Consider the following 26,343-nt stretch of genomic DNA (forward strand, 5'->3'; position numbering starts at 1 on the left):
AGTACTTTACAGGTAACCAATCTAGTCACTGTCCAAGAAAGCTTGCAGACGCCTGCAGAAAGATTGGTCGCTCAACTGCTGCCTTGCTAAGACATCCTCATCCATGATAATAGCTCACAAAGAAAAATTATAAAATATTTTTGTTTTTCTTTTGTTTGTATTACTTAAAATTTAGACAGCTCAAACTGACATTGGCTTTTAAATAATAATTAATTTAGATTTGAGTTTATTGTTATCATTCTCACAGCTCCAGTGGAGTGGGTCCACTCAAAGCCGTCCGCTATCAGTTAAATTGGTTTAGCAATATCATTTGTTTTTTTTTTTTTTTTTGTTGTTTTTTTAACAATGTTAACATAAAGTATGCTTCGGCTATAAAATTGGATAATTTCAAAAATCAAAATAAGGGAAAAATAATACGTAAATAATTACAACATAATCAAGGATCAATGTATTACTGCCAATTGGTAAAACTAAAGGATTCGCGATTTTGGATTCGGGGCGGGTCTCGGGGGCGTTTCAATTGGACTAAACTTAAATATTCGCCAGAAATAATACTCAAAAGACATTGGTACAAATAAAAAAAGATTGGACATCAAGGAAACTATTAACTTTTAAGGTGTGTGCTTTGTTTTCAACAATTTAAATTTAGCTGTGGCAACAACAGAAGCTGTCTAATGTTTGAATATATAAGTGCCAACGTTGTTGCCCACGATGGAGACGATTTGCTGATCGCGCTGGCGATAACAGTGGTGTCCACGGCCTAAGACATGTTCAGGATAATGGCGCGGGTGAAGTCCTGCGTGGTCGATTGTCCGCCCAGATCCTTAGTACGTACTTTGCCATCTTTCAAAACCTTGTTGATGGCATTCTGAATGATCTCGCCGTAGGTTGGCAGGTTGATGTGGCGCAACAGCTTCACGCCGCAGAGCAGCATGGCAGTGGGATTGGCCACGTTCTTGCCCACAGCCTCGGCGAAGGTGTGACGTGCTCCCTGCAATCAGAAATCGGATTTAAATAAAAGTACGTAGAGCGGATTTCTTGTAGTTCTGGTTATCTATTCAAGAATTTCCTTACCGGTTCAAAGACCACAGTCTCCGAGGAGTAGGAGGCACCAGCCACGACACCAGCACCGCCAACGAGACCACTGGCCAAGTTATCCACAATGGCGCCATAGAGATTGGGAGTGACCATAACGTCAAACTGGTTGGGATTAGAGACCATCTGCATGGTCGTGTTGTCCACAATCATCTTCTCGAACTGGATGCGGGGATAGAGCCGGGAAACCTCTTCGCAGGAGCGCAAGAAGAGGCCGTCGCCCAGCTTCATGATGTTGGCCTTGTGCACGGCGGTGACCTTCTTGCGCTGATTCTTTGTAGCATAGTCGAAGGCAAACTTGGCGATACGCATGGACTTTTTGGCGGTAACGATCTTCAGACACTCCACAATTCCGGGAACAGACTCGTGTTCCAAAGCCGAATACTCGCCCTCGGTCTGCTCACGGATGATCACAGTATCGATGTTAGTATGGCGTGTCTTAACGCCGGGCAAACTCCGGACATGCACCACATTGGCATAGAGGTCGAGATCATTGCGGAGCTTCATGTTTAAAGTCTGCAGGTCACCCACATTGCTGTAGTCGGGCGTGGCCAAAACACCCTAGAGGAGATCTGTTAGAATTTGACATAATATATAATCTTGTCCACGCTCACCTTAATGCACACTTTATTCTTTTGGATCGAGGACACCACATCCTCCAGTTTAGCACTCAGCACGGGATTGATTTCGGAGAGGAAGTAGCACTCGAAATCAACGGGAACACTGGCTGCCTATAAGATAAGATAAGATTATTATGCATATTTACTTTGTTTAAAAATAATATGTGTGTTTAATTTCTGAATTTTTTAGTAGCACACTTTGTGATAGATCAAAAAGTTGGAATTTAAAGAATTAAATAATATTACTAATTATTTTATGTTTTTAAAGGTTTACTTTAAAGTTGAAGCCCCATATAAATCTACAAATATTTTTAAGTAGCCACTTATCACATATCTTTACGATGTAGATAAGTTGGGTTGTTTTGATTTATATAATTCAAAAACACTCGTGATCACGAAAATTAAAATATTATCAAAATACAATTCGACCAATATTGATTCAAATAATGAATGTTTGAAAAATTGCAATTATATAGAAACTTCAAGTCTGACATAACTAAATAAGTTTTATATGTGATATTTTATAATAATACATTTAAGCTCTTTGTCTAAAATATGATGTATATTTTCTTTCAAAACGATTTCCTTAATGAATGTTGAAGGCTGACGTCTTCTAAATCAATGAATTTTAGAAACAAGATTTACTAATAAAGAATGTAGAAGTTATTGAATGAGGAATTAATCAACTAATCAATGAATCCAAAATGTTATTGTCGACCGACAATTGCTGATACTGAGGTCAGGATGGTAGATTTATAATTACCTTGAAAACCTCCTGGAGGGAGTAGACCAGCTCGGGACCCACACCGTCTCCGGGAACCAGTGTGCAGGTGGTCCTGTTGGCGGCGTAGCTATCCTGGAGGACAAAAGACAATCATATTATCTTTTTGAGGGCCTTCAAAATAAGCATAAACTCACCGGATAACGGAGCGTCGACGTGGTGTGCAGACTACGTGCAGCCGCAGCCTGAAACAAAGTAATTTATATGGAGTTAGGTATAGAGCTGGCTAGGATTATAACCTCAAAAAAAGAGAAAAAAAACTAGGCCCCAGTGCTGAAATATTCGCATAGCGCGTCGCGGGCAAGTGTTTATGTAAGAGCTACCCGGACTCGATCAGCATTTACCTGCATGAAAGTGCGTCCAACGGTTCTTGCCAGCATCGACATTTTGCTATTCGGTTCGCTAGTTCTTCCGGCTTTTGTTCAAAAATCAAACGTATATCCTGTGGGCACGGGAAATTTGATTGCGATGTGATTTTTGCTCCGGTGCCAAAACCGAAAATTTCAATAGGACCAAATCGACCACGCAAACCAGCTGATTGCCTCTGGCTACCAGGGCTGGGACAAAAGCCATCCACGACGGAACGGGCGTGGCGAGTGTTGGCTAACGACCAACTAATACTATTTTGGCGGGCAAATATTAGTAACGAAAATTTATAATTATTTAAAAATATTCTTGGGAAAACATATTGTAATAGCGTGTTGATTATTTTTGATTTGCCTACTTTTCTTTTAGGAAACACATTTTATGATTTCAAAAATCTAAATAAAAGTTACTATTATATTTAATGTGTTATATTTTAAAAGAAAATTTAATTAATTAAATTAGATTAGATTATATACTTTATCCATTGGATTTTATTTCCTTTTGTTTTATTTAATAAATTAAACAACTAATAGCTTTTACTAATCACAATGTTTTTAAATAACACCATAAGAACGTTTCGAATTTCAAACAGATCCAGAATTATTTAATAGTTTTCAATGTTAAGACGGCCCAAAATATATTTTAATAATGGATTTTCTCTATATATAATTTGTATAATTGAAACTAAACAAAATTTTACAAATATATATAAGTGTTTTGTTTTTAAACTGTGATCTCTAATTGGACAAATTACATATTGATGTTTATCTATTGCGTTTAGTGGCTTTCCGTCCGTCTTCTCCTGGACGAATAACAAATAATAAGTATATCCTTTTATTTCTGGAGGAAGAAGGTATGGGACGTAGTCTACAAATACAAGAGGCCGCTGGCAGCCGCGTGGGCCATCAGAGTGTTGGCCGCCTGCTGCGTCTCCAGCATGAGACGGGCTTCCTTTATCCACTCGCCGGCAATTTTGCGAGATGCACCCTGCAGAAGGTTCATGTACTTAAGAGCCTGCAGGAAGTCGCTGCGATCCACATGGTACCTATTATTGAATTGTAAAATAGTCAATTTTTGGTATTACTTTACTGAAGACTCCTTACCTGGCCCTGTTTAGGATATCGTAGGTGTCTAGTTTGCTGTAGTCGAAGGGTTTGTTTTCGAGTTCGTCCTTAGATATGGGATTATCGGGTCGCAAAATGAACAGCGATTGCAGATAGGATAGGAAATAGATGGGCAGGCCGGCTCCATCTTCCGGCACCAATGCAAGTCGTCGCGCCACACGTTCCACATTAAGGAAGCGCTCGCGCAGCGCATCCTCGGGGTAGACACCACGCTCCTGAGCCTCCTGGGGCACGCTGTCTAGTACAGCTGCCACCAGATCGTCGCCCTCTAATAAATAGGATTTAAATTACCAATGCTTTTAGGAAACTTGTCAAGAATGTATTTTCCAACTTACTTGCCACCTTGGCAATGGCATTGAGCTCGTTCTTCAGTGGACGCAGCTTCTCCTTGTAATGTACGCCAGGAGTAGCAGTTCGCACGGAGGCCCACAGAGCTTGGCAGGCGGCCCACAAGGCCTGCGCCTGATTGGCAGTACGCTCTGCATCCGCACGTTCTGAAAAACGTTTGAATTAAGTTGACTAACAAGAACCGAATATCGAGTTTTGTGAAAAATAATAACATAACTGAATTCCAAAAATAGGCGATACAATTACTATAAATTTATTAAAATACCTTGGAACTCATCCTCTATCTCTAAAATAGCAGCATGTTTTAAACGGTTGTTAAATGTATTACAATTCTAGCAAGACTACACCACTAGCTAAGCTTAAGTTTTTAACAAAAAAACTCACCTGCTAAAGCCGCGTCCATACCGCGGAGCTTGCCCAGCATAGCAGCCAATTGTAGTTTATAGTTGGCTTTCTCTGTGGCCAGCTTATCCTCCAGCTCACGCTTGAAGCTACGCGTGAGATCCGTCTCCCGCTGGGCCACAATATCCTTAATGTGATCAGCGTGGGCCTCGGCTTGCTTTTTGAGCTGCAGGCGCAACAGCTTATCGGATTCAGCATGGATGTGGAAGATTTTTTTCTGGTTTTCCACGGCCAGTTTTCGACGCTCGGCTTCCAAATGGTATTCCAGTTGGGCGCGCAGAGCCTCTGAATCGTTGTCGCCCCGAACCGAGTCAATGGCACGCTTTAGACGCAGTTCACCATCGGTTTGCAGGCGCTGTAACTCCTTCTGGTAAGCCAGAACATGGGTGTAGGCGTGGAGGATGAACAAATCGAGGTCTTCCTTTGACAAGTTGAGTTTTTTATCTGCCAAGCTGAGGCCAGGGAAGATGGACTCGATCTCGTCAATAAAATAGTTGCGCGCCTTCTCTACATTGCGCCAGTACTTGTCCGATACGCTAGCAGTATCCTTGTGCCGGTAGAGGTCATCCTTGACGTTGCCGATGTGGTCCACCACCTTCTTGATCTTGTCACGCACCGATTCCACCTTCTTTGCGTTTTGCGCCGTTGCCGCAGCACTCAAGGCGATCTCGCACGCAACTATATCCAAGAGGGACGGTTGACATTACTTTTTATTATTTTTAGAAAGGCAGAGCTTACCGATCTTCTCCTGAGCTTCACGTGCTGCTCGCTCCGCCGTAGCAACCGCTGTATCCCTTGCACTAGCGCGATTCTTCAACGTTGTCCAAAGAGAGTTTTCCCCATTCTCTACTGCCTTGTCCACCACTTTGCGAACATCGTCATTAAAGCTGAAAGCGAAATTTAATTTATTACGATTATAACTATTAAATCCAATACTACGCTTTGTAGTAAGTGATTTGTTTATGTTTTATATTTGCGTTATGAGATTTGAAAAACCTATTTATGAGATAGCTATTATTAACATATGCATAATCCTCATGATACGATTGTGTGACGAAATAATCTTTTAATACAAAGTATTCTTTCCAATATTTTTTAAAAATAGATTTTGTACAAAAAATTTTCCTTTTATAGCTCCTTTTTAAACTATTTACAAAGATAGTCTCAGCTTTAGATTATATTCTTACCCCTTCAAAACTCCTATAGCGGTGCTGTATTCCTTGATGGCCAGTTGGGCAGCCAGCTCTATGGCCTTCTCCAGCTCTACGACTTCGCGTGGCAGAGGATCTTCTTTAGGCTTAGCAATAGGCGTAGCAACTGCAGTTTTCGTTTCCGGCTTAGGCACAGGTTTCGCTTCTGTCTTGCTGACTTCGCTCGGTTTTGAAGGTTTCTTTTCCTCGACAGGTGTGGCCTTGGTCTGATCTGCTTTAGACTTCTTGGCTTTATCATCGCCACTGCTGCCAAACAGACCCGTCACCTTTGAGGTAACCGAGTCCACGGTGGAGGAGACCGTCTCGATACCAGACTTGACCTTGTCAATCTGGTCGTTAACATTCTTGGTGATGCTCTTGAAAGGCGGTTCCTCCTGCAGCGCGACTTTGATAATGGGACCGGCGCCGGGTACATTTTTCTCCACCAATTTGCGAAAGTCGGAGTCGTATCTGCAAATGGAGTTTTATATCATAAGCTTCTAGATTCTAGACCTGTTGCGGGCTAAATTGGGTAATGAACGGTACTTCTATATCAATTTTCTGCATTTTAAGGAATATAAAATCTTTACTTGGCGTAGGTGATGACTCCGCCGACGGCTGCCAATGGGGAGACGAAGAGGACCACTTTGCCGAAGCCAGCTTCGCGCATATGCGGTGGCGGCGGCAGGCCCTGGTATCCTTGATATCCTTGCTGTCCCTGTTCCCGCCTTCCCTGCTCTCTGCTCCCACTTCCGCTGCTGTTTCCGCTGAACTGCCTGTTGTTTGTGGTCGACTGCTGCAGCGTACGCTGTGGAAATCGAAAAAAACAGATTACTTCCACCATTTAAAGGAGTTGGCCACCCACGAAGACACCCCCATGTCCATGGACAACTGGAATTATGGAGCTTTTTCGCACAATTCCTGGGCTTGGGAAGATGACATAACCAGCGCCTCTTGTTGTATTTTCGCCAACAGCTTGTTTGAGGGCACGCGGGGGTGTGGGGCAACGTGACGATCGATTTTCACGTTATCAAACAGCTGAAGAATAATTCAAAATTAAAACTAACCTGCAGGGCGCACTTGCACTGATCTCGCACCGCTAGCCGATACATGGTGTTGATTTGCTGTGATCCTGCTGCTCCTGCTCCTTCGGCTCCCGTTAATTTTAGGTCCCGGCGGCGTAAATTAAATTTTGCCCAATTCGTTCGAAGCTGGCTCGACTGCGTCAGCGTTGGTGGGTGAATGGCTGGCCAGTGCTGGTGCTGCTTCCTCTTCCATCCCACACACTCACACGCATACGTCTCCTGCGTCCTGCTCGTCCTTTTCGATTCGCTTGATACTTCACCGGCTGCACAAAAATTTGTTCATTCAATTTTGTTTGGTGTTTTAATAAGTTAAGTATTGGCAACATATACGCATCTATGCGATATCCAGTTTGAATACATTTGATTTAGTGGGCGCTTGACGAATTTTTTAGGTACGTCACCGCACAAACAATTTTATTTAAATTAACAAAAACATTTGTTTGTTAAACACGTACTAGATACATATTTGTTGTTATTAAATTTATAATAATTTTTTGGTTCAAGTTATGGAGGATATTTTATTTGTTCACAGGTCTTCGGCCATATAAGGTAAAATAGTTGACCGGTTATAAAACCTTGGATATTATAAAAATATTTTTTTGTAAGTTTTTTAAGCTATGAAATAGGCACGCCTTATCATTTTAAATCACTGGGAAGTAAACTCAATGTTCACCAGTACTTTCTTTGATTCGCAGCGAATGGTAAACAGCTGACTAGCTGCTGTTACGCGACTAGAGAAAAAGAAGAGTAGTTACGATTTTTTATGGAATTCTAAGTTTATTTTGGGTTTTCCTAACTTAAGTGAAAGAAATGCTAAGATCATTTGTAACAAGCGGTAAGTTTATGTCTGTTTGTATGGTATAAAGCTTACAGGTTCTCTAATTTGTATATCTTGCAGCGTTGCGTAGCGTTTGCCGCCAACCGCCGGCTGCATCATCACTGGTTCCTTTGGTCCAGCGGATACAGCGTGCGAGCTTAGTGACATTAGCTCGTCCCAGCTTGCTGCCCACTTCCTCGCTAACATCCCCCGCACCGCTCCAGTTTTTTCAGCTACCTGGAGGTCTTTCCGCCACAGGATCAGCACCAAGCACACGCACCGTAACCAAGTTTTCTCTGATCAAGGGAAAACGAAAGACTGTTAAGGCAGTACTAAAACGATTTAAGCGTCTGGAATGGGGCGCCTGGATACGCACCCATTCCGGTCGCCAGAAGAAGCTTTTCAAAAAATCATCAGCTCTGCGCCGTCGCCTCAAGCAGCACGTCTTTACCAACGCAACGCAGAGTTGGCTTCTGGACAAGATGGTCACCAACTTCTGGCGCCGTCCTAAGCACTATATCAACGACCCCTATAGGCCCTATCACAGCCGCAACGAGTACTATGCCACACAGTCGAAGATCTTTAAAGTCTAACCTTGTTTTAGTTAAATAAAAATTTTTCAATGTTGAAATAATAAGCGGTTTGGTTTCTCGATATCTGATTGAAGTTTTCTTAACAAAATGGAGCAATTATGGTAAAACAAGCTGAATTTTGATTTGTTTGGTTACAAGTCCAACACCTACCGATAAAATTTCTATAAAAGCATTCAATTTACTACCCTTTTTGAACTATAAAGGCAACGATTTTCATTAGGTAACTAACATAGAGTTCGCTTAAAATTGCATCACTCTATTTACAAGTGTTCATTCCATTTTGGTTAGAAATTTAAAACCATATGCGAAAATTAGACCCAATTAACATTGAAAACTGCAAACTCATTATTAAATGCCATTGTTTCATAAACAACAAAAACATATATGTACAAACATATAACAAATAAAAAGGAACCTTAGGGGGCCACGATCTTGTTGCAGAGCTTGCCCAATCCCACGATTTCCGACTGGACGACATCGCCGGGCTGAAGGAATTCCGGTGGACTGCGATGCATTCCTACGCCCTTTGGCGTTCCAGTAACGATGATATCGCCCGGCAGAAGGGTGATAGTCTGTGACAATCTATTGATCACATCATCTAGCTTGAAGATCAAATTGCCAGTATTGCCGTTCTGCTTCTCCACGCCGTTAACCCAGGTCTTTAGATTCAAATTATAGACATCTGGCACTAAGCTCTTGTGCACCACAGCCGGTCCTAGGGGCAGGAAAGTGTCCATCGACTTGCCAATTAGGAACTGACCGCCATTCCTCTCCTTCTGCCAGTCGCGGGCAGAGATATCCTGGGCCACTGTGTACCCGAAGACATGGTCCATGGCTTGGGACTTGGGCACCTGGCGTGCGACCTTGCCAATGACACAAACCAGCTCAACCTCCCAATCGATTTTCTGTGGAAAGTTTTTTTTAGTTTTGATAATCTTGACGAGGCTATCTCTTGTTATCTCTTGTTCTACGTACGTTACTCGCCGAGTGAGCGATCACATTATCTTGGGGACCAACCAGGGCGTTGTTAAACTTGCTAAAGAACATGGGTTCCTTGGGGGCCGGTTTGTTTTGCTCGTCGCAGTGGTCCTGATAGTTGAGACCTGCCGTGTTATTGTATGTACATACATACATATATAAGTATTGAGTTTGAAATGTAATTTTGAAGATCAAGGACCACTAACCAATGCAGATGATTTTGCCGGGATCGGTGAGAGGTGACAGCAATGTGACATCATCGTTAACTTCGATTCGTGGCTGTTTCTCTGCTTTTTTGGCCAACTCCTCTAGGTTGGGATTCTGTGCAATCAGGGTCTTCAGATCACTTGGCACGCCCTCTAAGCCGGCAAATTCCACCAGAGACTTTTGGTCCTCGGAAAGGAATCCAAGGCGCTGGGCCAAATCACCTTTACGCAGGTATTGCACGAACCTCATTCTGGCAGCTAGCATTTATGACTGATTTATTCGAATTGAAATGATCGGGGCTATCCAATTAACTCTCCAGTTGAGTGGCCAAACACGATTCTCACGTAATGGGGACAAAAACAAAGATACTGATGAAAACTGGAGTTTTTCAACACTGTCAATGATTAACCCTCTAAAGCCGCTAAGGGGAAAAAAACACATAATTACAATATTTAAGCTTTTAACAAGTAAAAACAAAATAATTAGTAATCTTTAATTTCTATAAAAACACACAATGTTTTAAAAATCTAAATAAATTTAAGAATTCCAAAAATGTTTCTAAGTACTTTACACTTTTCCTTAACTCTTTTTCTAACGTATTTAAAGTAATTTTTTGCTGGAAAATTTTAAAATATTTTTTTGATTGTTTTCACATTTTTACCAATAGTTTATAATTATTTCTCAGTATTTCCGGTACCTTCTAAACTGGTTCTCCTTCCAAATCAGCCTTCTTATCTTATCGCGATCACAAGATAACCAACCACTTAAAAATTGCAAAAATCCCAATTGAGCAAAGTTTACTTTACTGCGACGAAAAAGACAAAATGGATGAGTTTTTGTTGGACCTGGTGGAAATTCTCGAGGATAACGAGGAGGAACTAAAGAGAATGCTCCTGGGGCTTTGCAACCTACTCCAGGATAATGGGTGTGGAAAAAACTTATTTACCCCCGAACTGATAAAGCTGTTATCTTCACCGATGTCTGAAAGGTTGGAAAAAATACCACCAGTTAGTCGCCAGGTAGATGGAAAGCTCCTGATGACTCAACTTTTGTCCATAGGAAACGATATTCTACATGGACAGAAAGTGGAAAGAATTCTGAAATTACTTGACGGCATACAAAGGCTCTTGGAATCCGAGGAGCCCCAGAAGAGAAGGGTTGCTTGCCTGTTGATGTGCAAAATGGAGTTGGTTTGCCGACATGGAGGAGCTATTGGCCAATCCATACTAGATGCCATGCAATGTTATGATGTTCAGCTGTCCTATTTCGTGAGAATCGTTGAAAGCCTACATATGAAAGAAGTGGACTTGGCTGTGAATACCATTAGAGAATATCTACCCGTGTTAGGGCTTCTTCACTCGGATATTGGGGAGCGTTGGTCGGATTGGTTGCGCATTTTGTGCCTTAGACTACTTCAAGACGATCGTATGCCGGTGCTTCTCCAGACACTCAAATACTTTTTGGAGCAATCAGGCTACAATCAATTGTGTCGCTTTAACCTGCTGCATAAGGTCCTTTTGGCCACCAACAGAAACGAATTGTACGATTACGAAGAATCAGATTACTTTATGACTATTTATAATGAGCCGTTTTTAAAAGCGGCCAATATGGAAGTTTTTATAAACGTTTTTATGGAAATTCCCTGGAAGGGAGTCCCTTTGCACCTATGGCTGTACAGAATGAGGCATGCGAGAATTCCAATAGTGTCCAAAGAACAGCTCCAAATGTTATGCTCTCGTATTCGAGCCATCAATAACAGCGAGCTTCGACAGAGTTCCATTTTTAATACATTGACAGTTTTCGAGGTAAGTGTAATTTGAATACATAAAGTATGGTGTTTCTGGTAACGTTTTTTTAACCTTTTTTAGGCCACAATTGAAAAACTTACTTTGGCAGATTATATGAACATAATAGAATTTGTGTACAATAAAAACACCGACAAAAAAATAAGATGTGAGAGATTTTTACCACGGATGTTTTATATACTTCAAACTAAAATGGAAGCATGCACAAACTTTGCAGATTATATTCACCTTTTTGACAAGAATTTTTACGAATTATTATTAAATGTAGATGAACATCCAGAATTTGCTTCTAGAGTTTTTGGATATAATACCTTTTATAAAACCAGACTCTTTCCCATTTTTATAAGGAAAGTGCAGACAATCCCTAAGGAAAACCATGGTTGGTGGCGTTTATCTCTATTCCAAAAAGAAGTTGACAATGATATCATGGATTTTTACCGAACCGTTTACAATGTGGACACGTCGTTGGTACTCACTAGTAAGAGTCTCCAGAAGATTCAACAGCACTTAATTGATAAATTGGGCTGCCAAACATTCGAAGAAAAGTCATTCTTAAAATCGCGTTGTGTTGATCTCTTCGTCAAAATAAACATCAAATATTGGCATGACCTTAAGGACTCTAAATTAAATCCCATGGAAATTTTAAGCCAGGGTAACAACGACACCTTTCAACACTTAATAAGTATTATAGGAACGGCCCATAAATTTGAGGACGAAAATGTTCTGCCCGCACTAGTATCTCGTGTGAGATATATTCATGAATCGTAAGCATCAATAAATTTAATCATTTTTATTTCAAATTCTAGATCCTAGTTTTTTAGTGCCGGTATATTATTATACGCCTTACATAATCTTGATGTCAAGGAGCGTGAGAACTGTATACTTAGTTTGTGTCAAACTAATGACTTCGAAATTGAAATGTACCAACCAATAAAACTTTCGTATAATTTTACGCTAGGTATGATACTAAGAGGGGATATACTAACAGGAGATGAACGGTAAGTCATTCATATGATTAGTATACAAAAGAATGATAAATTTTAAACAATCCCGTAGAATTGAAGCCGCTTATGTATTCGAACCTAAAGACGATAAACAATGTTTCCGACAATTATTTTTAGCAAACGCCTATGACGATAACGAACTTGATGTAAATAAAATGTGTGATGAACTGCTGAGCATGAACAGCGAACTATCGAAAAATAATAGGAATTACTTGGAAAACTCAAATGTACATAGACGAAAGATACGTATTGCGACTGCTTTGATCACGTTACATAAACGGTGGAAATGGTCAGATAAGTTGTGGAAGGCGTTATTGTGCCCAAACGATTTGTTGGGAATCAACATGATGTTCGAGTTCCTGGTGGCCTTAATGTTGCCAAGCATTAAACCCTTGGAAAATCAACTAAAGCTATTAGCAACTCTAAAGGCAACCCAGCAGGAATCTCTCCTGTCTGTAACCTACATATACATCCATAATAATTTCGAGCAATTCAAAGATAAAAAATTGGTTAGCATTTGCACTTTGCTTCAGCCGTTAACCACTAGCGCATCTTATCAAACGGCTGTCTTAGCCCGAACCATACTATATGAACTGGCAACCATGTGCACAAAAAAGCAGTAAATAATGAAACCAATATGTATTAAATAAAAATCTTATATATGTCTTCTTTTGTTTTCTAGGGATCGTCTTGAAGCAGCGGCTGCCATAAAGGGCTTAATACAAGAAAATGATCCTCGTTTAATACATCGGAATCTCGTCTTCTACTAACAAAAATAAGTTTGGATTATGACAAGTTATTTTGTTGTATTGATGATCTTCTTTATTTGACTAATGCGCCATTTGGTGAACACACGAAAAAAAACATGAATTTTCCACTCAGAACTAGAGGGGAATATAGAGCCAGATATATGAGAAAAAAAATCCAAAATTAAAAAAAAACGTTTAAATATTTAAGAAAACTACTTTGGACTATGGATATTTAGAAGTCAAAATAAAAGTTTATTTGAGAACTAGTGCGATTACCTACGCCTTCTGGCAACCGCTCCTCGTTCCCTAACATTTGAAACTACAACTCCAGTCGCATCCAATAACTTAAGCCGATTTTGTACAGATACCGATCATCTATCTATTTCTCCTAGTCACTACCAGCTGTCACTTTGCCGCTATCTCGTCCGCCGAACTTCTCGGAAAGCTCGTACTTCCAACGCATATAGGCAACTCGCATTCTGTCCCAAACGTTATCCACGGAGTCCATAGCAGGACGGACGTCTAGTAATGCGAAGCGGTAGTCCTTGTCCACTAGACCGCCGTCATAGTAGTCAATGACATAACGCACATCCTTGCCACAGCGATCGACGATCCAGTCGTGTCTATCAAAAGGCAGTTCGTATCTAAAATAAAGTTATAAAATGTTATAGTGCTTTTCAGTAAAAATCTTTGGCCGAAAAGACTCAAAAAAGTGTTTTATACGTGAACAACATTTTCACTTATTATATTTTAAGCTGATGTGCTATCTGTTCCTTAATCATATGAAAGATCATTAAATTGAGTAATAAACTGACTGACATGAATTACTTCTAGTGACTTGAGTGACCCTACTTTTTTGAAATCCTTTTTTGAATCCTTTGGTAATGTAGTCTTAAAATAACATATCACTCACCCAAGCCAGCTACGGAAGCGAGCTCGTGGACTGAAGTCCTTGGCCTTTCCGCCAAAGCTTTTGAGACGAGGATTTCCGCACTCTTTGGCATGCAACGCCTCCCATTTGAGCACCTCCTGCCAGGCCTGTTCGTTGTTGGCATTGTGAATGCGTATAATGTCGCCCATATCCTTTTGCGAGACGTCCTCGGTCTTCCAGCGCCAACCCTTACGTAGCATGGCATTCCAGAACATTTGTTGACTGGGATACTGCCAGAATTGGACACTGCCATCCTCTGTGACCTTGGGAATGGTCGACGTCTGACGATCTGTGGGCAGTGGGAAGGGTTGATCAGCCGCAGGCTGTTGGTTGGCCGGTGGCATCATGTTCAGCGGATTTACATCGCTGTTGTCGTGCTGCACTGGACACTCAGATGCGGCCTGCATCTTGGGATGTGGGGGTACGGCAGAGGCGGATTTCGCATCTCCTTGTTTCTGGTGCATGGGGCATTCCGGTGGCGGGGAACCACCAGCAGCGCTCATGTATTTGGCGTGATCCACAGGTACGCTCTTGGGGGCCTCCATATGCACCCGGCTGATTGGTATATTGCCCATTTTGTTTGGGAATTGCTCAATAACAAAATCTGTGTCACGAGGAAAATCCTATTAGTTCTCAGTTGCGTAACTCTGATGCTTAAAATACCCAGTAAATGCAAGGCTCCACAGCCAGGACTTACCCAATCCTCTTTGTCACTATAATGGGTGTTTGCTTATTAGTTTTTGAAGCCAGTTGCTTAGAATTTTGATTGATATTTTCGTTAGTTCATTGTTAGAACGTTGGAGCCCAAAATGCAGTGAGGTTGTGACCGAGGTTACCAGATCGCTCGAAAGTAGACGGTTTCAGCGAAGTCAAAATATGCAAAAGCTTAAAATAAAAGTTAGAGACTATACCTCTTGTCTACTATAAATCAATAGCATCTTATAATTAATTTTAAATAAGTATAGTAGTAAGTGCTGTAAGATAGTGGTCTGAAAAAAAATAAATGTCTTTGACTTTCTATTGAAAAAAAAATAGAACGATTTTTATTTCAAAGAACTTTTTTTTTATGTTGCATGCTTTTTTAATTTTGAAAATAAAAGTAATATTGTATTCGAATTTAAAATAAAACAGAATATTTTAGTGTGGTCGTGAGAATTTGAGCAAAAAGTCATTCCACCATCCGGTAACACTACCCGGAATTTGTTTTTGGGGAGACTTCCGATTTTTAGCTTGAAAAGTGAGTTTTTAGGACCCGTTCGGGCTATAAGCCCATATAACTTGTTAAGTCCAAGAAGCTTCCAGCTGGCGGCAAACCGGAAGAATCATAAACAACCACGTACATGTACATTTAGGACAGAAATTACCGCACAACTAGTGGTGATCCTGTGATGTAACCAAACCACAAACTGCCAGAGGGCCAGAAATATTTGTTATTATTATGAATTTAACATACTGATATTTGTCTCCACCCATAGAATGACCGCCGTGTTCCGCGTTGGCCTGGTACGGCTTGTCAGCCGCGCGACACAGTCGCCCAATCTTCTCCAGGCGCAGGCGAACGCCCTGCCCGCCGCCTTCCAGCAGCGATGCAGTATCTCCGGCAAGACAATGCGTGGTGGTCCCCGGGTACCAAAGGCGGCCCCTTATCCGTACAAGACCAAAAAGTACACCGTATTCAATGCGTTCTTCGACAAAACTTCTAAGCGTTTTGATGAGAACAGCAAGGTGATCTGTGTGGAGGGGCCCATCGCTGCTGGAAAGTCGAAGTTCGCCCAGGAACTGGCCGATGAGCTGGATATGCAGTACTATCCTGCCGTAGATCTGGACCTGATCTACATCAATTCCTATGGCTATGACATGAGGAAATTGGATCCTCAGTTGCCGCCCAGCTGTCGCAGCTACGATGTACGCAACTTTTGCTTGGATCCTAGCCACGATCTAGCCGCTCAGTTCCAGATTCGCATGTACATGCTGCGCTATTCGCAATATATTGATGCCCTGCAGCACGTATTGAGCACTGGACAGGGCGTTGTCCTTGAGCGCAGCCCCTACTCGGACTTTGTTTTCATGGAGGCCATGTTCCGCCAGGGTTATCTGTCCCGTGGTGCTCGTTCCGTGTACAATGAGCTGCGTCAGAACACCATTGGGGAACTGCTAAAGCCGCATTTGGTTATTTACCTGGATCTGCCGGTAGATGCGGTTAAGAAGCAGATTAAGTCCCGCAACGTGGATTACGAAGTGCAATCGAAGGTGTTCAGTGATGCCTACTTGAACGATGTGGAGCAGCTTTACAAGCAGCAGTACCTTAAGGACATCTCCACACATGCCGAGCTGCTTATTTACGACTGGACAGCTGGTGGGGAGACCGAGGTTGTGGTGGAAGATATCGAACGCATCGATTTCAACCAGTTTGAGGCAGACTCTCACAACAAGAAGATGCTCGACTGGCGTTTCCCCCTAGAGACCGAATGGTGCGAGGCCCGCATCAAGTACTGCCACGAGAAGCCCGATCTGATGAACTACTTCAATGTGCCTCGTTTCGACGTTCCAGAACTGCTGCGCAGCGCCGACGACAGCAAAGTCTGGCGCGATGTCTGGTACAATGTGAGTGCTGCGCTTATTCTCGTCCTTTGATTCCCATTTAACACCTTCGTTTTTTATATATAGGCTCCTGGTATGAAGTATCGTCCTGGCTATAATGCGGATATGGGTGACGGCGGTCTCCTCACCAAAACGAAATTGGGCATCAACGAGGCCATCTAGAGGTTTTTCTTTTTTCTCTTGAATGAAAATCATCTGGCGAAATGTGTTAATTATCTAATAAACAGTCTAGTAAAATAATCGAAAAAATGTTGTTCCTGGAAAGCGAAGTTTAAATACTCATTGATTATTTTGGGAAATTCGTTTAATTTATGCATAATATTAGAGAATATTTTGTACACTAATTTAGCACTATAACCCTCGCTTGCGCTATGGAACATTTTGGAATCCAATCTCCCACTGATCTTTATACCCCGATCAATCGCTGTCGTAGTCGTTCTTTCCAGCGCCGCCGGTTACAGCGGTGAGAGGGCGTCGGGACTCCTCATCGGAGCCATAGACCACATCCTCGTCGGAGTCGTCGATCATGGAAATAGCCGGATTATCCTTGGTTACGGCCAATTCTGCCTGGGCAAAGCGCCCATCCGGCGAATACACATACGCCATGGTGTACAGGTAAAAGTTGAGCAGTCCATAGAAGCACATGAACTGTGCCGAACTGCGATAGGTGGTGTTAAGTGAGGCCACAAAGTTATCCTCGAGGATGCCGAAGCCAAAGCGGCAGGTGGTCACCGTGATGGATATAGACAAGACAAACAACATAAGCAGCGTGAGAAACTTTAGGCGCATATCTGAGAAAATTTTTAAGGATTTAATATAAATGGATTGCGGATGTAAGGATCATTCTCACCAAAATAGGGCATGGAACGGAGCTCGGTATATGCTCGCAGCAAAAGCAACACCAGATACAGCACATACATGCAGCAGGCAATGTAGAAGAACATCTTGAATCCCTGATAATTGTTTCGATATTGAAATTTTAATAGTAATCAATATTAATGTTAATATACCCACATTGTAGTTCTTTGTGTCCACAAAGTGACTGTATGTGGGATCTCTAAGCTCGTTGCACTTTTCCCAGGTGGCCAGCACAATAGCGCACAGCCATATGGGTAGAACGACGATCACCTTGACCAGGTAGAAACGGACAAAACTTCGCTCGTTTTGCCGCAGCCCGTGGTAAATGCAGAGCCAAAACATGAGCAGAGCACAGAGGAATGTAGCCTGCAGAATAGCGTCCAGCATTCCTGGCAGCCACGAGTTCATCAGGAATATCATCGGGAAGAAGGGATCTAGGCGGGAGGATATCCATGCTAAAGTTTATATTTATTAACTTACAAGCTGGAACTTACTATCGTACAGCAGAAGCAGGGGCAACAATACCGACAACCATCGCTGTTCAATGGACCAATCATAGATCGGATATTTACGCAAGGTGTGTGCGTACCAGCACTGAAAAGATTTACAAGTATATTATATAAAATAACATTATAATATAGATTTAATCCACTTACAATAACGATGAAGGTAAACAGCAGAAAGATGCATCTAAACCAGATTTCAATTTGCGTAAATTCCGGACTATAAGTCTTGAACTAAACTTTTAAAAGTTAGTAACATATTATAAAGGAAATGCTAAGCCACTCACGTAAAATGTAAGGCTACGTATATTATACTTCTGGTGGAAGGACTCCAACCCGTAGAAGCGCACTGTGATGATATAGTGGGCGTAGTCCAGGAATCCCAGATGCATCACCGTGAACTCCTCACAGTCGTTCCGCACGCATACTAAGTGCCTTGTCCGGTTGTGGGCCACTCCGGAGCCGAGGACATTCTGCGGTTTGTGCTGCTCGTTGATGCCATCAATGGAGACACTGACCTGGAAACTCTTATCATAGCGTTCATCTGGACGAACACAGTGGGGTAAATTCGATCGTTAGTTTTAAAAAAATTAGTTAAGGTTTACCATCGTTGTTGTCCGTCACCAGCTTGGCTATCAGCCACAATTGCTGGGAATATGTAGTGGTCAGCGGTGACTTCATGGCGAAGGGTCCTTTTCCTAGGACCGTTGGGCTATGAGCCAACGAAGTGTTCGCCAGGATCTGCTGGGCGGTTAGTGTGGATGTGCTGGTAATGGGCGGTCCTGTCAACCCGATGACGATTCCCAGGCCGAAGCAGGTGAAGAAGCCAAGGAAGACCATGACGAACTCGCGTTTGTGCATCGAGTACAGACGCATGTGGACGGACCGCTCGCAGCGATCGTGGTGATAGGCGGGTGAGATGTACCTGCTAAAGTCGCTAAACAAATCACTGAACTGCGAGAGGGACGACTTAAGGCGTAGCAGGAGGCCGCCGGACGGCAGCTGGTAGGCGTAGCCCAGGCCAGAGGCATCCGCATCCGAGTGGGGCTTGGCCATGGCCGTTGGCAGGATTCTCGGCTATCTAGCAGATGCTCGGTTGGGTCCTCCTTTCGTTCGTCCTTCACTGCATCTCCTCAACTGCGTAGAATTTTTTAGATTTATATGTTTTCCTGATTTTCAACAGGCCCTTTTACTATCCGCTCGAGGTTTGTGCGCCGTTCGTGGAAAATATCGATTTTGGCCAAACACTCGCATATGTTTTGGCTTGCTTGTGGGGGTGGCTGGGTGGTGGTGGGCGAACCATCCGTCGAGTTGTTTTCATTTTCCCATGCACTGCGCAAGCGCACTCTTATCACAACTGAAGGTAAATAAAGGCATCTACATTCAACTAAAACGAGGACCTGCCAAGGGATTAATTCCAGACAATAACAATAAGTCAGTAAAACATCTTATTATAGGTATGCCATATAATCAATCAATTTACATATCGTTTTGGCTTAAAACTATCTACGTTAGATTTTTTTGAGCGGACCTTTAGTCCCAATATTTGATCTGGCCATCCCAACCGGCGGTGACCACTTTACTGGCCTCGTGCGGATGCCAGAGGGCACTGATGCAGACGCCGTCGTGCGCCTGCCATTTCTTGTACATCTTCGTAGTCTTCCAATCCCAAATATAACACTTGCCGTCGCCATCACCCGAAACCAAGTAGCTCATGTCCGGCGAAAAATCCAGTTGACACGCGTAGCCTGAGACCATGTGTCCAGTAAAGGTCTTCTTGCGGTTCATTTTAAAACGGTTGAGGGCGGAGAATATGACAATCTTGTTGTCCAACGACTGGCAGGCCATCCACTTGCCATTTGGCGCCAATGTTACAGCAGGCATGGAATGCATAGTCGGGTCGGCAATGTACTTCATGTCCACCGGTATATCCCACTCCCAGATGCGCATCGATTTATCGTCCGAGGTAGTAACAAACCGACGGTTGTCGTCCACGAATGTGATGGTGCTAACTGATCCCAAGTGCCGGTCGTATTCTTGAACAATATCTCCACTTCGAGTATCCCACTATGGATTCAATAGAAATCATAATATTAATTTGATATACTTCAAATCACCTTAGGTTACTTACACAAATGATCTTCTTGTCGGAGGTACCAGCCACGAACAAATGTTGCTTGCTATTATCTGGATGGAACTTTACACAGAATGGCATTTTGCGTGTGGTGAAACGGGAAACCACATCCCCAGTCTCAGCATCCCACAACTTTATGTAGCGATCGTAGGAAGCAGACAAGAAGTTAGTACCCTTATTGTTCCACGCAATATCCTTAATGGCCTGTCGGTGCCCGGAGAAGGTGCGAATGCAGCGCCGTTCGCCGTAAACCTCCCATAACTTGACCCTGCAGTCCATCGAACCGGATAGCAAAAGATGTGCGGTCTTGGGAAACCAGCGAATAGAAGAAATGCCCTTGTTGTGACCCGACCAGGTGTGAATATGCGCCTTAGGCAGAAAGCATTTTGGCGGCGGTGCATTGGATCTCAAATTTACGCCCAGATCATGTGGAGCATGCAGATACGAGCGGCCCTGGTAGTCGTAGGCATCCTTGACTGTTGAGTATAGAGAATATAAGATTAAGATTTATATCCCATAGCAGTTGATATGTTTTATACTCACTGTGCAATGTACTCTTCTCCTCGAGAGGCTTATCTTCGGGGATTCTTCCGCGTTTGTGCCGTTTTGAAAGCAACTCGTCCAATTCAGCGCGCTCCTGTTCGTTCGGCTTGGCCACAGACACCTCGTTCTCAAACTTGCCCCAAGGTCCAAGGAAGCCTTCGATGTCTTCCGGATTATCATTTTTCTCCTGTTTGCGCATCTTTTTCGCTCTGGGCGCCTCGAACACGGTTTTTCCATTGTCATCGTATGCTGACTGCAAGTCACCGACATACGATTTTCCGTCAGCCTGCTCGTCCACACTGGGATCCAAGGCATAGCCGTAGGTGTGGAAGGTGCGCCGCTGGTTCTCAAACTCGAATGCGTTGATGTGAGCCTTCTCCACGTAGCCGGCTAGTGTGTTACGCGGTGCCCGCTGTTGCATGGTGAGGTCCGGGTGCTCCGGACCTTTGACCGGCGCATACATCTCCTCGTAACGCGGATTGTAGATGACCTCCTTGAGCGTTGGATCCAAAGTTCGGGGCACAGCTGACGCTCCAAGTGGCACTACCGCTGGTGCTGCACACACGGCGATGGCCGTGGAAAGCGAATGTGTTTTGTCCACGGGTAGCAGATGATCGGGAATGGAAATGGGAGTGGAGGACTCCGATTTGGAGGCTGCGCCGTCCTCATGGTCCGATTCGCCCTCCGAGGAGCTCGCGTACGTTTGAAGGCCCAGCATTTAGAGGCTGCGCACAAACTCCGTGTACCTGTTTACGAAATGCTGAAGGTAGATCACGACCAGAGTATAGAGCAAGAAAACAAAAACGTTTATGGATATTTCCATTCGTCCACACGTTTACATTTAGTATAAGTTGCTTTAGTTAAAAGTAACAAAACATATATATTTATATATGTAGTAAAATAATCGATAGCTATCGATATAATCTATGACCAAATGGTCACACTAGTTGTGCACGGTGTCGAGATTTTGGTAGGTGGTGGAAGTAAAGTAGAGGATTCTTTTTTAATTACCAGTATAACGCAATATTTTTTTTAATGCAAAGAAAAATGAAAAATTTTTTATTCATTTATTTTTTCTATTCGTTTACATGATGAAGTGAGGTTCCGCAGCATTTTGAAACAATCGATAAGGCTTTTCGTCCGATAACTAGCTGATAAGGCATTGTTTGGCAGTACGGTCATATTGAATATTACAAGGAGTTGAAGCTAAAATTTGGACTTGGCAACTTTGGATAGCTTAAGGCACCGTCGCTTTTGACCATAATCCAAGTAAATTAGTAACAATGACAGGCGGCAAGCACTGGAGCTATGACATCCTCAAGCAGATCGCCATCAATGTTTGCACTGAGGACGTGGAGCAGCTAAAGCAAATGTTCGTCACAGAGATTGGCTCGCAACGACGTATGGATTGTATACGCTCCATTGAGGATCTTATCGATTGCCTGGAAAGGGCAGACGAACTGGCCGAGGACAATGTGGAACCACTGCGCAGGATGGCCGGCAATCAGGCGCAACTAATCGAGGCACTAGATGGCTATAAACCGCCTGAAAATTTCCTTGAACCGCCAGTAAATCTGTACCAGGAAATTCGGTTGGCCGAAGAACTGCGACAGCAACTCCATTTGTCATCGCCCCAAGAGACAAGACCTCATGTTTCGGCAGTTTCTGTAGCTGCACCCACACCTGCAATCCAAAATTACACCACTCCGGCTGTCTTCACGGAACACAAACGTACGGCTGTCTTTAAAAAGATATCCGAGGAGTTAGGACGCTTCTGGCGACGGTTGGGCAGATCGGCGGGCATTGGTGAGGGCATCATGGATGACATCGAGGAGCGATATCCGCATGATCTGAAGTCGCAGATCCTGAAATTGCTGCAGCTCATCGAAGAGGACGATTGTCACGACCCCAAACATTTCCTAGTTCGCCTGTGTCGCGCCTTAGCCGATTGTGGACGCAATGATCTGCGCAAGAATGTTGAGCAGATAATGTCGCATTAGAATAACCCTTTAATAGGGCCAATTAGAAATAGTGATAAGGAACGGTGATTCCCTTCTGCCATTACAGATAAGGTCTGCTCTGGAAAGCCAAATGACCAAAAAAATGCCTTTGTAATTGCAAAAAAGATAAAATCTTTGTATGTTTTTTATGATGTGTGATTAATATTAAAAATGTGAATTTTATAATTAAAAATTATATTTTTTTAATTGATAAATTTAAATACATTGTTCTCTCTTAAAGAAGCAAGCAATTTTTATGCCTTTTGGTTAGAAAACAAGCTTCCGCGATCCAACGATAAACAAATGAAATAAAAGGGCAAAAATGTTGGAATAAAAACATACATTTTTATATTGTATGTCAAATAAAAACCTGTATTTTAAATTTAAAAAGTACATTTGTTTACAAAAACGGTCGCACCATATTTTCCAAGAAAATAAATCGCCCTATCGATAGGCACAGCTGTCCGGTAATCGTTTGCTTCGGGGTGAATGTCAATTTTTTGGCCTGCAACACGTGCGCGCTTTATTTTATTTGGAAATTCTGTTTTTAACCACTAAAGTGTATTATAAAGCAATTTAATCATTATGTCGATCCGAGAAAAGTTGCTGATGAAAAAGATAGTGAAGCGGGAAAAGATGAAGAAGGAGCTGTCGCAGAAGAAGGGGAAAAACAAGCCCCAGGTCCAAGAGCCACCAAAACAAAATGGAATTAAACCAAGTAAAAAACAGCATAAGCCAATCAAAAAACATGTGGAGGCGGATGATGGTAAGGATCATTTATAAATAACATGGATAGTATATACATATTTAATTCTTTTTTCGCAGACGACGATTTAGAGGAAGATTTCCAGGAGGCACCGCTGCCCAAGAAGAAGCAACAAAAAAATCCACCCAAGAAGCAACAAATTCAGGTGGCCAACTCAGATTCAGATTCCGATGAAGATGATGATGAAGAGGATGACGAAGATGTGGAGGAAGATAACGAAGTGGATGAAGAGGATGGGGCCAGTGGCAGTGAAGAAGATGAGCAGGAGGAAGGTCAGTAATAAACAATAATCAAAACATATTATCTAGAGGTAAACAGAGGGTTCCAAGGATAAGTAAAAGTAAAGTGAAACATATTTAAGGAAAGGAATTTTAGTAATACCAAATAATGATGATTTTTAAAGGCGAATTTGAGCAGCACTAGATCAGCGAGTTAATGCTGTCAAGAGCAGGCATGAAATGGATTCTAAAAAGAAACTGAATTAATGTTTTACAATTTGAAAGAACAGCAGACGTGATAAACCTTAATTAACCCAAAGTACTAATTACAGATGAAGCTGAAGATGAGCCTGTGCCGGCCAAGAAAACGAAGCTGTTGCCGAACAAGTCTAAGCCACAGAATGGCAAGCCTTTGAAAGATGATGAGCCCTTTACCGTGGAATCCTCTCTGGCTGCTTTGGACTACCGGGACTCGGACGATCGCAGCTTTGCCTCCTTAAAAGGTGCTGTTTCCGAGGCCACATTGCGTGCCGTGAAAGAGATGGGATTCACTGAGATGACGGAAATACAGGCGAAATCACTGACACCTCTGCTAAAAGGACGGGATCTGGTGGGTGCTGCCCAGACGGGTTCCGGTAAAACGTTGGCCTTCCTGATTCCCGCCGTCGAACTGATAAACAAGCTGCGATTTATGCCGCGAAATGGTACTGGCGTTATCATCATCTCACCCACGCGAGAGTTATCTATGCAGACATTCGGCGTGCTGAAGGAGCTGATGGCACACCACCATCACACTTACGGCCTGGTTATGGGTGGCTCCAATCGCCAGGTGGAGAGTGAAAAGCTGGGCAAGGGCATCAACATTTTGGTGGCTACACCGGGTCGTCTACTGGATCACTTGCAGAACTCACCCGACTTTTTGTATAAGAACCTGCAGTGCCTGATTATTGACGAAGTGGATCGGATATTGGAGATAGGTTTCGAGGAGGAGCTTAAGCAAATCATCAACTTGCTTCCAAGTTAGTAAAAAAATTTTTAAAATATGTTATAATACTTATTTTAATATATCTTACCCTTTTAAGAACGCCGCCAGACAATGCTGTTTTCGGCCACGCAGACTGCTCGCATTGAAGCCCTTTCTAAGCTGGCCCTCAAGTCGGAACCCATTTATGTGGGCGTTCATGATAACCAGGACACGGCGACTGTAGATGGACTAGAGCAAGGCTATATCGTATGCCCCTCGGAAAAGAGACTGCTCGTCCTTTTCACGTTCCTCAAGAAGAATCGCAAGAAGAAGGTGATGGTTTTCTTCTCGTCCTGCATGTCCGTCAAGTACCACCACGAACTCTTTAACTACATTGATCTGCCAGTGACGTCAATTCATGGAAAACAAAAGCAGACGAAACGAACCACTACCTTCTTCCAGTTTTGCAATGCCGAATCGGGAATTCTTTTATGTACGGATGTGGCGGCACGTGGATTGGACATTCCGCAGGTCGATTGGATCGTGCAGTACGATCCTCCAGATGATCCGCGCGAGTATATTCACAGGGTGGGCCGAACTGCCAGAGGATCGGGCACCTCTGGTCACGCCCTGCTCCTAATGAGACCCGAGGAGTTGGGCTTCCTGCGCTACCTTAAGGCCGCTAAGGTGCCGCTCAACGAGTTTGAGTTCTCCTGGCAGAAAATAGCTGATATTCAACTGCAGGTGGGTCATCCGAAAATTGCTCATCATTGTTTTTCATAAATAAGAACGAATATATGAATATTTGGTGCAAACCTTGAATTACATTCCATTTATTATTCTTTGCAGTTGGAGAAACTGATCGCTAAGAACTACTTCCTCAACCAGTCGGCCAAAGAGGCATTCAAGTCATACGTGCGGGCGTACGACTCGCACCAGTTGAAGCAAATCTTCAATGTGAACACACTGGATCTGCAGGCGGTAGCGAAGAGCTTTGGATTCCTGGTGCCGCCCGTGGTTGACCTGAAGGTGGGAGCGGCTAAGCGAGAGCGACCTGAGAAACGGGTGGGCGGCGGTGGATTTGGGTTCTACAAGCAAATGAACGAGGGATCGGCCTCCAAGCAGCGACACTTCAAGCAGGTCAACCGTGACCAGGCCAAGAAGTTTACGCGTTAGATTTAAGATTTAGGTAGAGATACGATTGCACATTGTAAATCTGCTTCTTTAATTCAGTGTGTATACATATATAGGCAAAAGATATAAAACTAAATGTTTCCATTTCACGAATTCACGTAACCATTTGGCCGGGGAGTCATCATCAGCTCGCATCCCACTCGATCTCTTGATGCGGATGTGGCTTCTCCTTATTTGTGGCTTGTTTGTTTCAAATGTTTATTGTTGTCGCCGTCGAGTCGAGTTGAATTGTATCGCCTCCCCATTTTTGGGGCCCATCGCTCTTTTTATTTCGTTTTTTGCCCGCTAAATTGTCCCAGTTTATGGCCCACGCTCGCCCAGTTCCTCTAAAACTGTGCCAAAGCGCGCTGTTGGCCCAACTAATCGATAATCGGACGCTTAATCAATTGCTGACTTACGTGCGCCCACTCCACATGCATTTGCCAATTGATACAGCATTGGTCCCCAAAAACAATTTTCCAATAAAA

General features: G+C 43.0%; 12 protein-coding genes across 14 annotated transcripts; 5 read left to right on the forward strand and 7 right to left on the reverse strand.

The window, feature by feature from the left end:
* Positions 1-137: 137 nt before the first annotated feature.
* On the reverse strand, positions 138-3,054 carry LOC108109455 (isocitrate dehydrogenase [NAD] subunit beta, mitochondrial). Its single transcript, XM_017217954.2, has 6 exons — positions 2,841-3,054; positions 2,634-2,681; positions 2,479-2,571; positions 1,710-1,826; positions 1,075-1,656; positions 138-991 (listed from the first exon to the last, which is right to left on the reverse strand). The coding sequence occupies exons 1-6, from the start codon at positions 2,880-2,882 to the stop codon at positions 761-763; spliced, it is 1,113 nt and encodes a 370-aa protein (XP_017073443.1). The 5' UTR covers positions 2,883-3,054; the 3' UTR covers positions 138-760.
* A 281-nt stretch (positions 3,055-3,335) lies between these two features.
* On the reverse strand, positions 3,336-7,422 carry LOC108109510 (MICOS complex subunit Mic60). 2 transcript variants are annotated; one of them, XM_017218059.1, is made up of 9 exons: positions 6,994-7,422; positions 6,517-6,734; positions 5,924-6,397; positions 5,475-5,623; positions 4,719-5,414; positions 4,600-4,620; positions 4,322-4,480; positions 3,966-4,254; positions 3,336-3,907 (listed from the first exon to the last, which is right to left on the reverse strand). In XM_017218059.1, the coding sequence occupies exons 1-9, from the start codon at positions 7,036-7,038 to the stop codon at positions 3,730-3,732; spliced, it is 2,229 nt and encodes a 742-aa protein (XP_017073548.1). In that variant the 5' UTR covers positions 7,039-7,422; the 3' UTR covers positions 3,336-3,729. The 2 variants fall into 2 exon arrangements, with proteins under 2 accessions (XP_017073548.1, XP_017073550.1); XM_017218061.1 differs by lacking the exon at positions 4,600-4,620 and having other exon boundaries at positions 6,994-7,419.
* A 266-nt stretch (positions 7,423-7,688) lies between these two features.
* Positions 7,689-8,484, forward strand: LOC108109512 (39S ribosomal protein L35, mitochondrial). The gene is made up of 2 exons (XM_017218063.2): positions 7,689-7,846; positions 7,910-8,484. Exons 1-2 carry the CDS (start codon positions 7,822-7,824, stop codon positions 8,419-8,421), a joined length of 537 nt encoding a protein of 178 aa, XP_017073552.2. The 5' UTR covers positions 7,689-7,821; the 3' UTR covers positions 8,422-8,484.
* A 279-nt stretch (positions 8,485-8,763) lies between these two features.
* On the reverse strand, positions 8,764-9,966 carry LOC108109511 (fumarylacetoacetate hydrolase domain-containing protein 2). Its single transcript, XM_017218062.2, has 3 exons — positions 9,606-9,966; positions 9,397-9,524; positions 8,764-9,326 (listed from the first exon to the last, which is right to left on the reverse strand). Exons 1-3 carry the CDS (start codon positions 9,868-9,870, stop codon positions 8,838-8,840), a joined length of 882 nt encoding a protein of 293 aa, XP_017073551.1. The 5' UTR covers positions 9,871-9,966; the 3' UTR covers positions 8,764-8,837.
* Positions 9,967-10,326: 360 nt separating this feature from the next.
* LOC108109555 lies at positions 10,327-13,427 on the forward strand. Its single transcript, XM_041819169.1, has 5 exons — positions 10,327-11,411; positions 11,475-12,175; positions 12,233-12,409; positions 12,468-13,034; positions 13,098-13,427. The coding sequence occupies exons 1-5, from the start codon at positions 10,431-10,433 to the stop codon at positions 13,183-13,185; spliced, it is 2,514 nt and encodes an 837-aa protein (XP_041675103.1). The 5' UTR covers positions 10,327-10,430; the 3' UTR covers positions 13,186-13,427.
* On the reverse strand, positions 13,396-14,945 carry LOC108109556 (holocytochrome c-type synthase). Of its 2 annotated transcripts, none has more exons than XM_041819170.1 (3): positions 14,759-14,945; positions 14,078-14,699; positions 13,396-13,808 (listed from the first exon to the last, which is right to left on the reverse strand). In XM_041819170.1, exons 2-3 carry the CDS (start codon positions 14,668-14,670, stop codon positions 13,553-13,555), a joined length of 849 nt encoding a protein of 282 aa, XP_041675104.1. In that variant the 5' UTR covers positions 14,671-14,699; positions 14,759-14,945; the 3' UTR covers positions 13,396-13,552. The 2 variants fall into 2 exon arrangements, with proteins under 2 accessions (XP_041675104.1, XP_017073617.1); XM_017218128.2 differs by having other exon boundaries at positions 14,793-14,944.
* A 282-nt stretch (positions 14,946-15,227) lies between these two features.
* Positions 15,228-16,936, forward strand: LOC108109554 (NADH dehydrogenase [ubiquinone] 1 alpha subcomplex subunit 10, mitochondrial). Its single transcript, XM_017218125.2, has 3 exons — positions 15,228-15,332; positions 15,571-16,699; positions 16,763-16,936. Exons 2-3 carry the CDS (start codon positions 15,572-15,574, stop codon positions 16,856-16,858), a joined length of 1,224 nt encoding a protein of 407 aa, XP_017073614.1. The 5' UTR covers positions 15,228-15,332; position 15,571; the 3' UTR covers positions 16,859-16,936.
* A 46-nt stretch (positions 16,937-16,982) lies between these two features.
* Positions 16,983-19,291, reverse strand: LOC108109553 (transmembrane protein 181). Its single transcript, XM_017218124.2, has 7 exons — positions 18,663-19,291; positions 18,345-18,601; positions 18,211-18,291; positions 18,049-18,148; positions 17,711-17,988; positions 17,547-17,649; positions 16,983-17,487 (listed from the first exon to the last, which is right to left on the reverse strand). The coding sequence occupies exons 1-7, from the start codon at positions 19,111-19,113 to the stop codon at positions 17,114-17,116; spliced, it is 1,644 nt and encodes a 547-aa protein (XP_017073613.1). The 5' UTR covers positions 19,114-19,291; the 3' UTR covers positions 16,983-17,113.
* Positions 19,292-19,503: 212 nt separating this feature from the next.
* LOC108109581 (pre-mRNA-processing factor 17) lies at positions 19,504-21,452 on the reverse strand. The gene is made up of 3 exons (XM_017218157.2): positions 20,735-21,452; positions 20,189-20,667; positions 19,504-20,124 (listed from the first exon to the last, which is right to left on the reverse strand). Exons 1-3 carry the CDS (start codon positions 21,450-21,452, stop codon positions 19,591-19,593), a joined length of 1,731 nt encoding a protein of 576 aa, XP_017073646.1. The 3' UTR covers positions 19,504-19,590.
* On the reverse strand, positions 21,453-21,557 carry LOC108109582. The gene has a single exon (XM_017218158.2). It carries the CDS (start codon positions 21,555-21,557, stop codon positions 21,453-21,455), a length of 105 nt encoding a protein of 34 aa, XP_017073647.1.
* A 279-nt stretch (positions 21,558-21,836) lies between these two features.
* Positions 21,837-23,013, forward strand: LOC108109427 (fas-associated death domain protein). The gene has a single exon (XM_017217925.2). It carries the CDS (start codon positions 22,018-22,020, stop codon positions 22,732-22,734), a length of 717 nt encoding a protein of 238 aa, XP_017073414.2. The 5' UTR covers positions 21,837-22,017; the 3' UTR covers positions 22,735-23,013.
* Positions 23,014-23,195: 182 nt separating this feature from the next.
* LOC108109561 (probable ATP-dependent RNA helicase pitchoune) lies at positions 23,196-25,965 on the forward strand. The gene is made up of 5 exons (XM_017218134.2): positions 23,196-23,500; positions 23,560-23,772; positions 24,051-24,737; positions 24,801-25,426; positions 25,532-25,965. Exons 1-5 carry the CDS (start codon positions 23,320-23,322, stop codon positions 25,856-25,858), a joined length of 2,034 nt encoding a protein of 677 aa, XP_017073623.2. The 5' UTR covers positions 23,196-23,319; the 3' UTR covers positions 25,859-25,965.
* The last annotated feature ends 378 nt before the right edge of the window (positions 25,966-26,343 follow it).

This window comes from Drosophila eugracilis, unplaced genomic scaffold (genome assembly GCF_018153835.1).
Source record: "Drosophila eugracilis isolate 14026-0451.02 unplaced genomic scaffold, ASM1815383v1 contig_47, whole genome shotgun sequence".
Lineage (NCBI taxonomy): Eukaryota > Metazoa > Arthropoda > Insecta > Diptera > Drosophilidae > Drosophila > Drosophila eugracilis.